At 39.6% G+C, this 15856-nt stretch overlaps 1 protein-coding gene across 1 annotated transcript in view; it reads left to right on the top strand.

The window, feature by feature from the left end:
• GLIS3 (GLIS family zinc finger 3) overlaps positions 1 to 15856 on the top strand; it is a 439240-nt gene that overhangs the window by 12338 nt on the left and 411046 nt on the right. The window contains exon 2 of the mRNA XM_006094116.3: positions 970 to 1456. Within this exon, the coding sequence (XP_006094178.1) occupies positions 1069 to 1456 (388 nt within the window). The 5' untranslated portion in view covers positions 970 to 1068. The remainder of the gene's footprint in view (positions 1 to 969; positions 1457 to 15856) is intronic.

Below are 15856 nucleotides of genomic sequence, written 5' to 3'. Positions count from 1 at the left end.
CATTGATTGTACATACATTTTGGGGAGCCATTGATCAAGGAAGAAGGGCTTTTCCTAACAATATAATCAGGGAATACTGACATTATTGCATACAGATGGATGATGATGTTCTGTGATCATGTCAGTACTTTTGGTTCTCCTCTGGTACTTGAAAAAGGGGGTAGTGGGATTGCATATGGAAGCTTTATGGAACTATGGTTGATTTACCATGTTTGGTGCATGATGAACATATCCTTTAAAGGGCTGTCCTTTCCTTATACTTTCTATAAAGCATATTTCACAGCCTTTTCCTTTTCTAGGACATTAATGGAAGGTGAGAGTATTGTCCTATTTCCATTTCTATAACTCAGGGTCAGTATGGAACCAAAATTCTAATGCTGCTCTGAATATTGGGTATGTGGATGTATGAGGCCTTTGTGAGAGTCCCAGGCCCATATTTTTATCTTTTGTGAATCTAGGGACTATGAAATACTTGCTCTATGAGTGAAAATCAGAGGTGGTTTAATGTCCTCATAATCTCATTTAGAGGCCAGATCTGCCATTAGTTTGTTTACTGGAATCACTGAAGCAATGCTCTTACAGCTCATGAAGGTGATGCCTTTTGGGTTTTCCAAGACTCACTGTTGCAGAAGTGAACTAGTACAGACAGATCCTCTAGGGAGCAAAATAAGTTTCATTTTGCAAGCTGGCACCAGTAGGTTGGTTGTAGTTGCCAAGAGCACTATATTGAGAAGGGCTCAATGGCAAACAAAACAATGCAGTGATCCATAATCCATGCCTACCATGAATGCAGGAGGGGAAAGTGCCCGCCAGTGAACCATGTATTTGATGACCCTGCTCTACATAAAAGGCCCTTTTGCTAAGAGTGCTTCTTTTCTTCCTGACGTGAAAGCTACACAGGTTGAAAACTCACTGTAACTTATTTTCCATTTTACTTTTAAAAATGCCTGCATTTATTTTTTTAAACAGGCTAAAAACCCACACCATGGATAACTTATTGGACTTTGCCTGAAAGGAGTCATTAGTGCCATTGGATATTTGACCATCTTGGCCACAGGTTTTTTCAAAATGAATGGAAGGTCATGCAGCATGAATCTCCACCGGATATCAGGAACCCCACAGGGGCCTGGGATGGTCAGTGGCCAACACATTCCTCCCATCCGAGCCCACTCGGGGACTCCTGGCCCCTCGTCCTGTGGCAGCGCACCAAGCCCTGGTATTGGAAGCCTTGCTAACAGTCTCCATCTCAAGATGCCCTTGGGAGGAGGGATGGTTCCTCAGAGCAACATGGCTGAGAGCCCCATCCATCTGCCCGCCTTGAGCCCCAGGAGACAAGTGCTCACCAATGGGAAGTCACGATTCCAGGTCACCCAGGCCGGAGGCATGTCAGGGCCACACACTTTAATGCCAAAGCAGAAGGAGTTTGGAAGTCCTTTTCCTCCAAATCCTGGGAAAGGTAGGATTGTCTTTCTGGGATCTTTTAAAAGTGGAAAGTATTTTTTTCTCCCCCTAGTCCCTTCTCCCAGAAGATCCTATGGAAAAATACACGACTCAATGTCAGGGCCAAAGTTGATGGTCTTATAATGATATGTAACTCACTTGGGAAGAGGGAGGATATGTACATGTATGTGAGGACTAGGAGACCACAGGAGTAAGTGTGAAATCTCATGGAACTGTGAAACAGAGTGGAAGGCAAGATAGAAAGATCAGAAACAGGGAGGTGGGATGGTGACAGTGGAGAAAGGGAAAAGTTTAGCAAGATCCTACCCTCTGGATATACAAAGCTCTGCTCTGGCTCCCCAAGGGCTAGATTCTGCAGGCCATGGAGGAGAGCTAAGGATGGTTGGAACTATCATTATGCTAGTTGGGTGCTAGCAGGAAGGTGGTGCTTGGAAGGAAAAAAGATAAAAAAGGAGACATTTTATAAAATGAGGAGTTAATACATAGAAATGATAAAAAATTATTCAAGAGCAAAACCTGTAATTTTTCTAATACAGTTATTAACAAGAGAGAAGGAAGCTAGGAGGAAATAATGAAAAGATGTATTTTTTGTGCTTGTGGAGAACTAGAAAGCCTGGTTAATTTGAAATTCAGAGAGAATTATTTAGTTCAATAATGTTTTATATTTTATATTATCTATTTAATGTAATTTTTTTTAATTTTTATGAGTTTATTTGGGCCAAAACTGATGATAATTTCCGGGAAGCAAGATCTCAAATGCTCCCTAATTACCATGTTTTAAATTAAAGAATAATTGTTGTAGATTGGCAAATTATTTGAATGACACGCTGTCTGTAGAAACTGATATTTAACAAGATTATATTGCACATGATATGTGTGTTTGGGCTAGTATAGAAAGAGTATGTACCCCATGTAAAATATAGCTTTGTTATATAAATTAGCACAATTATATATTACTTTAGGTATTTTTAGCATTCAGTTTTAAATGTTTATACCTCCAAATAAAATTACTAGCAGCGTGTGAATAGCCATTCACCAAGTTAACTCATAATTCACCCAGTAATGGTGAATAATTATTTATATCAGGCAAGTAACCAAAAGGTTGCTTGTTTTAGTGTCTAAGTATTTCTGTGTATGGAGAAGTTGGTATAAATGGATAGATTTAAAAAAAACAACACTTAATATATGTATAACTTTTTTCTTTTCTTTTTTATCTATTTAGGTTTAGGTTTGGTGGTTTTATTTCTTAGAGATACTGATTTAAGTATAAATATAAGATAAACTTTCCCTGGGGGCTACATCCAAAATAGCTCTGTCATTGTCAGGTTGCTATGTTCATGGTGAGGCAAGTGAAGTTCTTCAATGTCAAGCTCATGTGTTTGTATTTTCAGGAACTGAGGCCCAGTACCAGTAAAGTCTTTCAGCTCATGCTTGACTAGTGAACTGTAGCTTGCTTTTATATGTACTTATGTTTGAAATTCTGACTGGCAGTAATAATGGTGACAATATTAATAACTTGCATTTATTATATTATAACTCATCTATGTCAGGCACTGTGTTAGTGCTTGCCAATACATTTAAGTTATTCCTTATAACAACCTTGAGTTTTATGCTCAACTGATTAGGGAACTAAAGTCTAGAAAGAATAAGTAACTTCATTGCCAGTCAGTAAAGAGTTTGGGAATATTATGTTGATGGTGACCAGAGTAGTTATAACAGTTTTTAAAAAGTGCTTCAAGTTTTCAGATTCTTCTCTTTTCAATTTTCTGGCTCCTTGCTCAGCTTCCAAGCTTATAGTGCTTGTTCTGGATCTTCATGATTGGGGCATGCATGGGCATGGATAAAGGGTCAGGAAAAAACATATTATTATCCCCCCTGGCCTTGCAGGTTGGATACGACCAGTGGTCTGGATGGTGCCAGGAATGGCTGAATGTGTCTCTTTTCAGATCTTGGTTGACAGTTCCTAAACTAAACCAATAACAGGATGAGAATGGTGATCTGAGACTATTTAAACTTCATCTAATCACTTACTCAACAAATAATTTTTGAGCATATATTATAGGTGAGCCACTGTTTGGGGGATACAATAGCCAGTAATACATAGTTATGGCCTTCAAGGAGTTGAATTCAGACAAATGAATGGACAGTTAAAGCACATTTAGGGCTCTGACAGGGATACACTCAGGGTTGTATGATAACATTTGGAAGGGTTCCCAGCTAGTGCTTGATAAGTGGATCTGGGAGGAGAGTGAGATTTCTAGTCAGACACTTGAAGGATAAGGAGCTAGTCTTGCAATGTGTATGTCCTATGACTGTAAGTATGTGTGTGCACGTGTGCATGTGAGAGGGCTGTCTGGAAGTTATTCTGGGTAGGGAGAAAAGCATACTCAAAACCTGGAGGGGAGAGATCATGTGCATTTTATGGACTTTCACTTGGATCCATATTGGAGGGGACAAAGACTATGATAAGAGATAAGACTGAGAAAAATAAGCAGAAGCCAGATGATGGGTCATGGTTGATACACGAATGAAGTTAGATGTGTCTTGAGGACACTGATGAGCTGTGGAAGGGTTTTAACCTTGGGAGTAAGGTAATAAGCTTGAGGTTAACATGTCTCCCTGGCTTTGTTGTTGCCTTTTCATGGATTATTAACTACTAGTAGCCCATCGCGCGATATCATGTGCAGTAGGCCGCCCGCCGCTTCTGTGCTGCTTCCACAGGAGGCGGGAGGGACCCGCGTTCATTCCGTGGGAGCTGGGAGGGACCCGTGCTGCTTCTGCAGGAGGCGGGCCTGCTCTCTCCTCTCCAGGCCTGCGCTCGGCCACGGAGGCTGCGGGCTGGCCCCCTGACCCTGTCTGTGTCCGCTCTGGTCAGGGAGGCTGGCCCGAGCTGGGCGCGGCGACGAAGCAAGCGTTCTGCCAGGCCACTCACGCTGTGCTGGCCTGCTCTCAGTGGCTGTCCCCCTCCCCCCGGGACTGAGGGACTCCAGGGGGAGGCGGGGCTTAGAGGACTGGGCACTGCCATCTTTGTGACAGAGTGATGGTTAATTTGCATATTACCCTTTTATTAGATAGGATGCCATGACCCAGAGGAATAAGTACCAAATAACCTGTTACTTTGTGGGGTGTATTAGTTAGGGTTCTCTAGAGAAACAGAACCAATAGGTGGTATAACTATATGTCTGAAATAGAATATATGTATTATCTATCCATCTAAAATGACATATAAAAAGATATACTTGCTCACATGATTTATTTAACAAGATATACTTGCTCATGTGATTATAGAGGCTGACTGGTCCCAAGATCTACAGGATGAGTCTGCCAGCTGGAGGCTTGGGAGAGCTGAAGGTTTAGTTGTAGTCCAAGTCTGAAGGGCTAGAACTAGGAGAGGTAATGATGTAGTTCCCTCCAGAAGGCCAGCAGACTTGAGATCCATTAATGATGTTTTAATTTCAATCCAAAGGCAGGAAAAAGCCAATGCTCCAGTTCACAGCTAGTTATTCAGGAAAGAATTCTCTCATACTTGGTGTAGGGTCAAGCTTTTGTTCTATTCAGTCCTTCAACTGATTGGATGAGGCCCACTCATTTTAGGAAGGACAATCTGGAATAGGAGATGAAGGTGGTGGAATCCGATCTGATTCTAAGGCTTGAGAAGTAGTAGGGGGCACAATTGGAACACATCTCATTATAATTGTGGTTAACAATGAAATAAAAATATTTTTATTTTTAATTTATGTGTAGTATTTTTTCCAAACAGTTAACAAGTTGTGAGCACACAAATACTATTAAGTTGTTGACTAACTACTTAATAAATAGGTGTTAGGTGTTCCTTTTGGCCTAGGGGCACCATGAAGAAAATCACAGACATTAAGAATGCCATGAACTGAGAACATTTGGGAACCTCTGTCACAGGAGTTTATTTTTTTCACAGAGAGAGTAGGCCAGAGCAGGTGATGCTGCTAGTGGTTGGAAGGTCAGGGATGTCATGCCCAAGATCATGGAGCTTCTCTTAGTCTTTCTCTCTTGGTTGTACAATAACTTCCTCACTCTAGCTCCTGCTATGAAGTCTGTCTTCTTTTTTAAAAAAATAATTTTTTTATTGATTTCAGAGAGGGAGAGAGAGATAGAAGCATCAATGATGAGAGAGAATCATTGTTTGGCTGCCTCCTGCACGCCTCACACTGAGAATCGAGCCTGTAGCCTGGGCATGTGCCCTGACTGGGAATTGAACCGTGACCTCCTGGTTCATAGGTTGACACTCAACCATTGAGCCACACTGTCTGGGCTGAAGTCTGTCTTCTGAGAATGATGAAGGAGGAAGGAAGAAGGACAAAGTGCAAAAAAGACAACAGTGACAATTCCCCCCAAATATTCCCTTTAATCGAATTTCCCAGGAGTCTCACCCAACTGTTCCCTGTAGCCAATCATACATAACTTATATTAAATAAAACCCAGTCTTTGTTCTTGAATCTTCTTGTTTTAAAAAGTTAGATTTTATCTTACATTATTTTGTATTGTTATATTGTATTTTACTTTTTAGCATTTGCCACTTTTTAAATTTTTTTTTATTGTCTAAAGTTTTACATATGTCTCCTTTTTCCCCAATTGACCCTCCCAACCATTCCCACCCTGGGCAAGCCCCCACCACCCCAGTGTCTGTGTCCATTGGTTATGCTAATATGCATGCATACAAGTCCTTTGGTTGCTCTCTAACCTCTCCCCCTCCCCTTCCATTTGTCTCTGGATCTATTCTTGTTCATCAAATTATGTTGCATTTGCCACTTTTAATATCTCTTTTTCTTGCAAGTAAGTTGAACCACTTTTAAATAGGTTGCAGACATTGTGGCACTTCATCCCCAAATTTCTAAGTTGGTAACTTGCATGCTATATAATAAAAATCCATTAATAATAACCAAGGAATTTAACTTTGCTACAATAGTATTATTTATATATAGGGTATCCCAAAAATGTATACACACACGTTGAATAATTATAAAGGCAGTGTTTGTTAAAATACATTTCATTTTCAAAATTGAGCTGTCAGCTATTCAAGTGTGTATATATATATTTTGAGACACCCTGTATATTTATATATTAAAATGCAGGTCATAATCAAATTCATCTTATATTGTTATTTTATATTTTATTTTATTTATCATTACTTATAATATAAGTTATTATTTTCTTCCCCCATTTATAATCACATGATTTTTGTAGCCATTTTTTTCTTTTGATCCAGGATCTAAGCAAAGATCGTGTACTACATTTGGTGATGTCTCTTCAGTCTCCTTAAATCTAGAGTAGCCCTCTAACCCTGCCTTTTCTTCATATTTCCTGACAAATTCGTTGATATTTTTAGAGTTCATGTCAGTTGTTTTGTTATACAATCTGCTTTGTTTGAATATTTCTTCATGACTGGGCTCAGGTTAAACAGTTTTGGCAGGAGTACTACATAGGCGTTTTGTGTACCACCCATTGCATTATACCAGGAAGCACTGAATGCTCATTTGTCTTACTATTTGTGATGTTGCTTTTAATCACCTGGCAAAGGTGGTGTCACCAGATCTCTGCACTGCCAAAGACACTTTACCTTTCAAAATTAATCAATAATCTTGTTCTCCAATATGCTTTCATAGCATCCATTGATAATCCTTGTTTGAATAAGTTATTGCCTTGTTTTCTGATTCTGGCATTTCCTCTATGTGTATTAGTGGGTATTCTTATTACTGTAAAGAGGAGCTTCTTTCCCTTCTCTTATTGAGAGTCTCTGTGGACTTACGAAAACTTTATTGCACTGTAACTTATTATCATCACTGTTCTTTCTGATGCTCATACTGTCCCAGATTTAGCCATGGAAGCCCCTTCAAGTCAGTTCCTATGTTCTTTTTGATATGTTCCCAGGAAACACTTCCTTGCTTTCACACATTAACAAATATTCTAGGCCCACTTGCATTTCTTGCCCCAGACCCAGAACCAGCCCAGGTCCCTTTTAGTGAGAAATGATATTTGGAAAACTGAGTGAAAGGTTATTCGTATTGACTTAGGAGTGTCATTGCTTTTGGGCCCTGTGCATGGACAGTGTTAGGAAATATGTCAGAACAAGATAATGAGTTCTAGTTAAAATACAACATTACAGAGTTCTACCTCACACTTCCTCAGTACGATCCCTGGTTCTCAGCAATGTCATTGTATTTCTTTGCTCTTCCCTACGATAGAGAAAAAGTTACTTTTTAGCTTTACATTTTTAAGATAGTAGAAATTAGTTTTAAAAATGGTTTCTTACTACATAGAAAATTGTAGTGTGCTGAGATGAGAAAGTTTGTATTTCTATGAGCCACTGAGTGAGCATGGAGGACGTTCTGCAGTTGGCAACTTCCTGGCCCTGCTAGGATTGGTGAGTACAGAATCCCAGTTATTTTGTACCAATAATGACATTCCTCCCTACTTTCCGCTCAGCAGTTATGAATTGTGATTAGACTGGCAGATATGCATTTTTTCAAAGCATGTGGGAAATCAGTTTTATGATCTCTACTTTAAGCACATTTGACATAGCTATTTAAATATTTAAGACAATCCCACATTCGCAGTACCTGTAGGCCTACATAATTGGGAAGATTTTCATTGTAAAGGTTTTTTCTTTTACTTCAGGGCCTCTGACATTTCTTGTTGGGCTCTGCTGTCCTTGGAGACAAAGGGAGTTAGTTATTCATTAGCACTTTGTGGGTTATTCATTATTGTTAGTCAGAAAAAGCAGAATATCAACAAAGGACACCAAACTAATTGGGATTAAAAAATTCTGTTGTCACTTAAGGCTGGTGTGTCTTGTAAAGACCTGGTTTAAGAAAAGTAATGTATTGTGTGAACCTGGGAGCTTTAAAAACTGATGTACTTTAAATGGTACATCAAGTTTTATTTTTATTTTTTTACTGCTTGTGGTTTGCTAATTCAAAAGGTTAGAGTTTTAATTCTTTAGTGGGTCAGCTAGCTTCGTATTGCCCACCTCTCCCCTCCCCCACTGCCACAACATAAATTTTAAACTACTGCCACTGATTTTTACTTTTCTATATCATTTCTTCCTTATGCTTCTCCCTGGGAAAACAGGCAATGAAAAAAATCTGCTAACACCCATGAATGAACTATGTTGAATGTTGTCACGTTAGAAGTGGGATAAGAATAGCAATCGGGGTTCCACTTTTTTGAAGAGATGCAGTTGATATATTAGGTAAAGAAAGTTGAGGCAAAATACTTGGTTACTTTTTTCCCCACTTCTGCTTTTAATCATTTATATTTCCTTGCACTTCCAATGTGGCTTCCTGCAGAATTAGAGCAAATAAAGTTAATATTTCGTAAAAAGTTCCAAAAATAACCAAACCAGTCAGAGACCAAAGGCATTATTCCAGTTGAGGTAGCCAGAGTTTTCATTTCGTCTAGCCAGCAAGGCAGGTGAAACACAATGTTTACTTTTGTTTACTCTGTGGGCTACACAGGGTACACTTTGTGTGATTTATTGATGCTGGGTGTAAATCAAATTGATGATGGATTTCCAAGTATTACTGAATGGCAGGCATGATTTGTTCCAGTTATAAAAGCAATTTGTCAATCTCATAACATTCCATGTTTAAAAGAATATATTCCATTAACACACCCTGCTCCCTATATACACCTCAAAAGCTTTCGGACATGAAGCTGAAATGTAACAGTTGTTAGTTGCATATGGCATATTAACACTGTAAAATAGCAATGGCTTTGAGACCTATATGGTACTTTGTAGCTTACAAACTTGCATATTGATGGTCTCATATGATTTAATTAAAGGCACCATACTGGGAGAGAGGGCAAGTGTAAATTGGCTCCATTTTAGGGATGAACATGTTGGCTGAGGTTCAGTTTGCTGAAAAGTCTTGCCCTTTCTCCCCATTAGAGTTTATGGTTTCTAACATTCCTGAAAGAGTATACCTTTATTTTTTTAAAATATATTTTTATCGATTTCAGAGAGGAAGGCAGAAGGAGAGAGAGATAAGACACCAATGATGAGAGAGAGAGAGAGAGAGATCATTGATTGGCTGCCTCCTGCACCCCCCCACCCCACCCCACTGGGGATCAAGCCCACAACCCTGACTGGGAATTGAACCATGACCTCCTGGTTCTTAGGTCGATGCTCAACCACTGAGCCACAATGGTTGGGTGAAAGAGTGTATCTTTAAAAATTCAAACCTATTCAGCTGCCATTTTCATCCATGAGCTGAGGAAATGGGTCCTTGCTCCTGTTTTGGAAAATTGTGCTTGACAGTATGCGTCCTTCTGAGCCAGGAGGACATTGTCTACCCAGGCAGGAGCCAGGCGGTCTTTGTGTGATGGCAACCAGAGTGACATCAGTATATGCACAAGTTTCTTTCCATGTCTCTGTCTCTGTTTAAGCCCAGGCAGGAGGATATCATGCATATGAATAGATTTTCTACTTCTGACCCATAAAATTTTAAGGCTAAATTGGTGGTGACTTGTATTTAATAACTATTTTCATGGCTGCCTTACTTGAATAATGAAAGAAATAGAAGGTCTGTAATTGGCTCTGACATAAGAAACAAGTTAAAAATGTGACTTATGGTGTAGGACCTTGCTACTTAAGAATAGTCTGAGGCCAGCAGCTTTAGCAGGGACTGGGGATCTTGGGTAGGGAGACGGTGAACATCAGAGGACTTGTGAGCCAACACGTTGGCTTCCTAGGTAGTCACCCGCTTGTGTAGTAGTCTTGGTGCACATGAGATGATGCAACAGAAAATGGTGTTTGCTTTTGAAATTTAAATTAGATGGTAAGTGTGAAAGTTCATTTTATACTACAAACTGCCAGAGCATGTAAAGTATTATTCCTTGATTACAAATCCATGTTGGGCAGTATGGATCTCCATAAACCACTGCAACTGCTGCTGAGTGAGATGGCCCCAACACACTACCCTATTTCTTTATATTATTTATTCGTCCTTTTACATAAAAACCTATAGCTTAGTCATAACTCCCCAGTATAGGCTGTATGAAAAGCTATTTGATAGGTGAATATAGAACCCTAAATGCTCTCTATTTTTATAGTTTTCTTCAAAAGCTAGAGAGGAAAAAATGTAAACCAAACTAAACAAACATTGAGCTGAAATAGCATATTTAAAAAGTTTATCTTCCAGCTAAAGATTTTACTTTATTTAGATGGGGAGATCTTATAATTTATTACCCAAATCAGGATACTTTCCAAGAATGAAATGGAGCCCTATTATAATTATGCTGGGATTATCCTGGATGAACTGGAATGCAGGGTCACCCTTATATTTAGCAGAAAGTTTAATTGTATTTAGATTCAGAATATTACCCAACTGCTTTAAGGTAAAGTAGTTCAATGTACTTGTCAGGAAGGATTATCCCCATAGACGTTAATAGCAAAATTATTTATTGGGACCCTTGAGTGATTATTCCTATATCATTAAGTAAAAATGCATTTTTCTGGGGTTGAAAATAAGCAGCTAGCAATTATTTAGCGCTTTCTATTTTCTACTGTTCTTAGCTTTTCATATCTTAATCCCTCCTAGCCCCATGAAGTATCCCATTGAAAACATGAGAAAAGAGAGGCTTAGAAAGATTAAGAAACTTGACCAAGAATGCATGGGGATTTTAACCCATGTCTCTCTGACTTCAGAGCCCTAAATACTTCTATAGGTTATTGTTTTGTTTTGGGCACAGGGTTTGCCTCAAAAGGCTAGGTTCTTGGCAAGTGAGGATAATTTCCTGAAAAAGCCAGTATGTCTATCATAATTTCTACTATGTGTGGTGGTGTAGTATCTATATATATAAAAGCCCAGCGATCCGAACAGCAGAACGACCAGAATGACTGGTGGCAGCCAACCAGCCTGATCCGGGCCCCAATCAGCACCCCCTCCCTGGCCGGCTCCGCCCCCAATTGTCCCCCAACACCCTGATTGGGTGCAGGGCTGGCCGGCCAACTGCCCATGGCCCCTCACCCCCACCGGCCAAGCCCGATGGGCCCCCATCAGGGTGGGCCGGCCAGACCCCCCCCATGCATGAATTCATGCACCAGGCCTCTAGTCTGGTACATATTTATTTTGTAAAGAGCAATGAGCTGAAGCAAACAACAACAAAACACTGCCAAATAAATTGTTGCAGGTGTCTGTGTTGATTTATGTAAAACTTGAGGCCTGATGCACGAAATTCTTGCAAGGAGCTCGGCCCTCGCAGCCCCTCGCAGCCTCAGCCAGCCCTCACAGCCCTGGCTTCGTCTGGAAGGTTGTCCAGACGGTCATTTTGCTGTTCAGTCTAATTAGCATATTGGCTCTTTATTATATAGGATGTGCCCCTCCTTACTTGCTTAAGATAGTGGTTTTGGTGGAAGTCAGGTAGGGTATGTGACAGAAAAGAGAAGGATACAGTAATGGCCACTGTGTTTTATAAGGTAACACATTTAAAAAAGTAATCCAGATTTTTGTTCTTAGATATGGGATTCAATAAAAGGATAAAAAAAGCATTTAATGGGTGATCCATTAAAATGTTAGTTTTATTTTGTGTTTAGAGTTTAGTAAAGGGGAGGGTTTCCAGGGTTTAAGTATGCAGACCAATGATTTCTGTTTGAAGTCATGTTGAACAACACAGTAATTTGAAATAATTTGGCTGCCAGATTTGAAAATTTTCAGCATAGGTGTTTCTTATTGCCTTGGGTCATATAATCAAAGATAATCCACTTACGATTTTAATACTGGCTTTTAGGAAAGGTTTTAATAAGAATCTATCAGATATAAATCACATACAATTAGTCAGTGAGTTAAATTTTTAAAATTTGGGGTACATGGATTGGGTGTTGAAAACATATTTTCTCTACATATTTGGCTCAGGTAAGTTTTCCACTTATATAGAAGGAAATTCTGTACAACCATCCATTTATTATTGTGACAGTCAGACTCTAAGATGCCCCTCCACCATTCCCCTCTCCTGGAATTCATGGCCTTGTGTAGTAGCCCCACCCTTTGAGTGTGGGCTGGATAGAGTGACTTGCTTCTAACCATGATGAAGATGATGAAATGTCACTTCCATTATTAGATTGCAAAAGATTTGACTTCCTGTCTTGCTGTCAGACTTCTCGGTTTGTTTGCCATGTTGGAAAGGCCCATGTGGCAAGTAACTGAGGGAGGCCTCTGGCCAACAATCTTCCAGAAATTGTATTCTGCCAACAGCCATGTGAGCTTCAAAGCAAATTTTTCCCCAGTTGAACCTTCAGATGAGACTTTAACTGTAGCTGACACCTTGATTGTGGCCTTGTGAGAGACCCTGAAGCAGAGGACCCACCTCAGCCATGCTCAGATTTCTGACCCAGAAACTGAGATAAGAATCCACTTCAGTTATTTTTCTTTTCTGATTGTATTTTAAGAACTTCTCTATGTCAAACAATCAACTGATATGGATATATACATATATATATAATATATACATAACATATATATATATATATAATATATACATAACATATATATATTATGTATATATTATACATGTGTGTATATCTGCAGGGAGCTCACAGTGTGTTGTTTTAAGCCACTAAATTGGTGGTAATTTGTTATGTAGCAATAGATAACTAATACAGTTATTGTCTAGGCAATATCTAGGAGCAGAAGGGCAGAAATTAACCTCTATTGAGGACCTGTGATATGCCAGACATGGTGATACGCTTAAAGATTCAGGAGAGCCAACCTGTAAGGTTTTTAAAATGACATCCATTTACACATGTGGAAATCAACATTCAGAGAAGTGAAATTAAATTATTTTCCCAAGTTTACATGACTCCTAAGAGAAAAAAACAGGGTTTGGGTGCAGGTATATCTTATCCCACTGCCCCTGTTCCTTCCATGCACCAGGCTAACTCCTGTGAGCCATGACAAACACTGGTGTGGCATTTTATTCCTAAAAGAGTTAAACAAAGATAATTCATCTTTAAGCATTCATCAATTACCTTCTGTGGGCTTGTTGCCAGGCACCACTCCCTCCCCCCCTTTTTCTTCTCAATGGTTTGTTCCCACCAGATATTCTTTTCTGCTCTTTTCCTGCCCTTTATCTAAACCTCTGTTTCACGGCCCTGTTCTTTATTGCCCTTTTTATTATTCTCAAACAAGATTCATAGACAGTGTTATCTATCTATGCACATAATTTTTAAAAATCAATATATTCTCATAACTGCAATATAAGGGAATAAAAAGGAACATAATTTATAGTAAAAATAATATTCATTTAAATATGAAAATGTTCCAGCACACTATGCCGGAAGACATAATGAAGTAGTTGGATAAGCTGGCACCTAAGTGTGGAATTAGCTAAAATTCTGATGATTCAGAATTGTATTTGTTGTTTATACTGATCACTCAGATATTTAGTTGTTTTGCTTTGAGTGATATTTTTTGAAATGATGGACAATATTTTATAATATTTCTGCCAAAACATTGATCAGTCTTCCTTTGATTTGTACTGTAACTTCATTAGTGTAAATACGAATCATGAAAATAAAATGGACTTGCGTTCTAAACTTATAATTATAAACATATTTTTACCTACATGAATTTCTCGTGGGACTTAAAAATCATGTGGGATGTGAAATAATTATTTGTGGGTAGGACTGTGTGTCATCTTGCTTTCACAACTGAATGCCAATAATGCTGACAACCCAGAAGACCCCTAGAATCTCCAAATGTCTCTTAGGGGGCAGCATCCTCCAAATCCACTGATCTAAATCTAAATCTGCTTTCAGTAAGAGCTGATCAACTGATTAAAGTATTACAGTTTCCAGAGGTGTTTGTGTTATAATTGGGTCAGAACCTTAAGACAAAGAAAGGTGTTGTTCTTGGTGGAATTTGTGGGGGGGTAGGGAAGTGGCAAAATGAAAGATGAAGATGGTCCCCTTTCTTCAGCTCTTAAACTACATAGCACATGTGTACTCTTTATATTTTTGATTCTAGCCTTTGTTCTTATATACCTTAGGCTTCATATACATTTATTTTACACGATAAATTAGATGTGTTTTGTAAGTCAAATTCTTTTTTCTTTTCTAATTGTATTTTAAGAACTTCTCTGTGTAAAACAATCAGCTGATATGGATATGTATACATATATATAGTACTCACCCACACACATATATCGATGAGCTCCTTTAGGGAGCTCATAATTAAATATGAAGAGAAAAAGAAACTTTAAAAAGCAATAACTTATATACATAATGGTTTATTGACAACAATAAATGAATTTTTGTAATTATATTTAATATAGTATATGGTATATAACTAGTAACCTATCCTATATAATAAAAGTCTAATATGCTCAGTGTCTGGTCGTCTGGTCGTCTGGTCGGCCGTTCAACCAATCAAAATATAATATGCTAATGATATGCTAAAGCCACTCAACCGCTCACTATGACGTGCACTGACCACCAAGGGGCAGACACTCTGACTGGTAGGTTAGCTTGCTGCTGGAGTTTGGCCTATTGGGACTGAGCGTGATGGGCCAGACACGCCCTGGAGTCCTCCCGCAGTCCCTCCCCGCTGGCCAACCTCCTGCATCCCTCCCTGGCCCTGATCATGCACCTGTGGGGTCCCTTGGCCTGGCCTGCACCCTCTCACAATCCAGGATTCCTTGGGGGATGTTGGAGAGCTGGTTTTGGCCCCATCCTGTAGGTCAGGTGCATGAATTCGTGCACTGGGCCTCTAGTAAGTATATAAAGCCTGTGAAATTATATATATTATAGATGCTATATAATGTACCATGAATGCTATATATTCTATATACAACTATATATTATTTATAATATATTACAATTTATATATAAAAGCTTTTATTAAATTAACTAGAGGCCCAGTGCATGAAATTCGTGCACTGGGGGGTGGGGGAGTCCCTCAGCCCGGCCTGCACCCTCTCACAGTCTGGGACCCCTCGGGGGATCTTTGACTGCTGGCATAGGTCTGATTCCCCTGATCAGGCCTAAGCCGGCAGTCGGACATCCCTCTCGCAATTCAGGATCCCTCACTCCTTACTGCCTGCCTGCTCGCTGCTTTTACTGCTCAGCTCGCTGCTCCTTAGTGCTGCCATGGAGGTTCCCACCACTGGCACTGCACTCACCAGCCATGAGCTTGGCCTTTGGCTGAGCGGGGCGCCCCCTGTGGGAGCACACTGACCACCAGGGGGCAGCTCCTGCATTGAGCATCTGCCCCCTAGTGGTCAGTGTGCATCATAGTGACCGATCGTTCTGGTTGTTCTGGTCATTCCATCGTAATGGTCTCTTAGGCTTTTATTATATAGATAGATAAGCAAAAGTGCCCAGAGGCAACTAGAGCAGTGGTTCTCAACCTTCTGGCCCTTTAAA

Source organism: Myotis lucifugus, unplaced genomic scaffold, assembly GCF_000147115.1.
Source record: "Myotis lucifugus unplaced genomic scaffold, Myoluc2.0 scaffold_130, whole genome shotgun sequence".
Lineage (NCBI taxonomy): Eukaryota > Metazoa > Chordata > Mammalia > Chiroptera > Vespertilionidae > Myotis > Myotis lucifugus.
The sequence above is the reverse complement of the archived record's forward strand: the minus strand, read 5'-3'. Positions and strand labels throughout refer to the sequence as shown.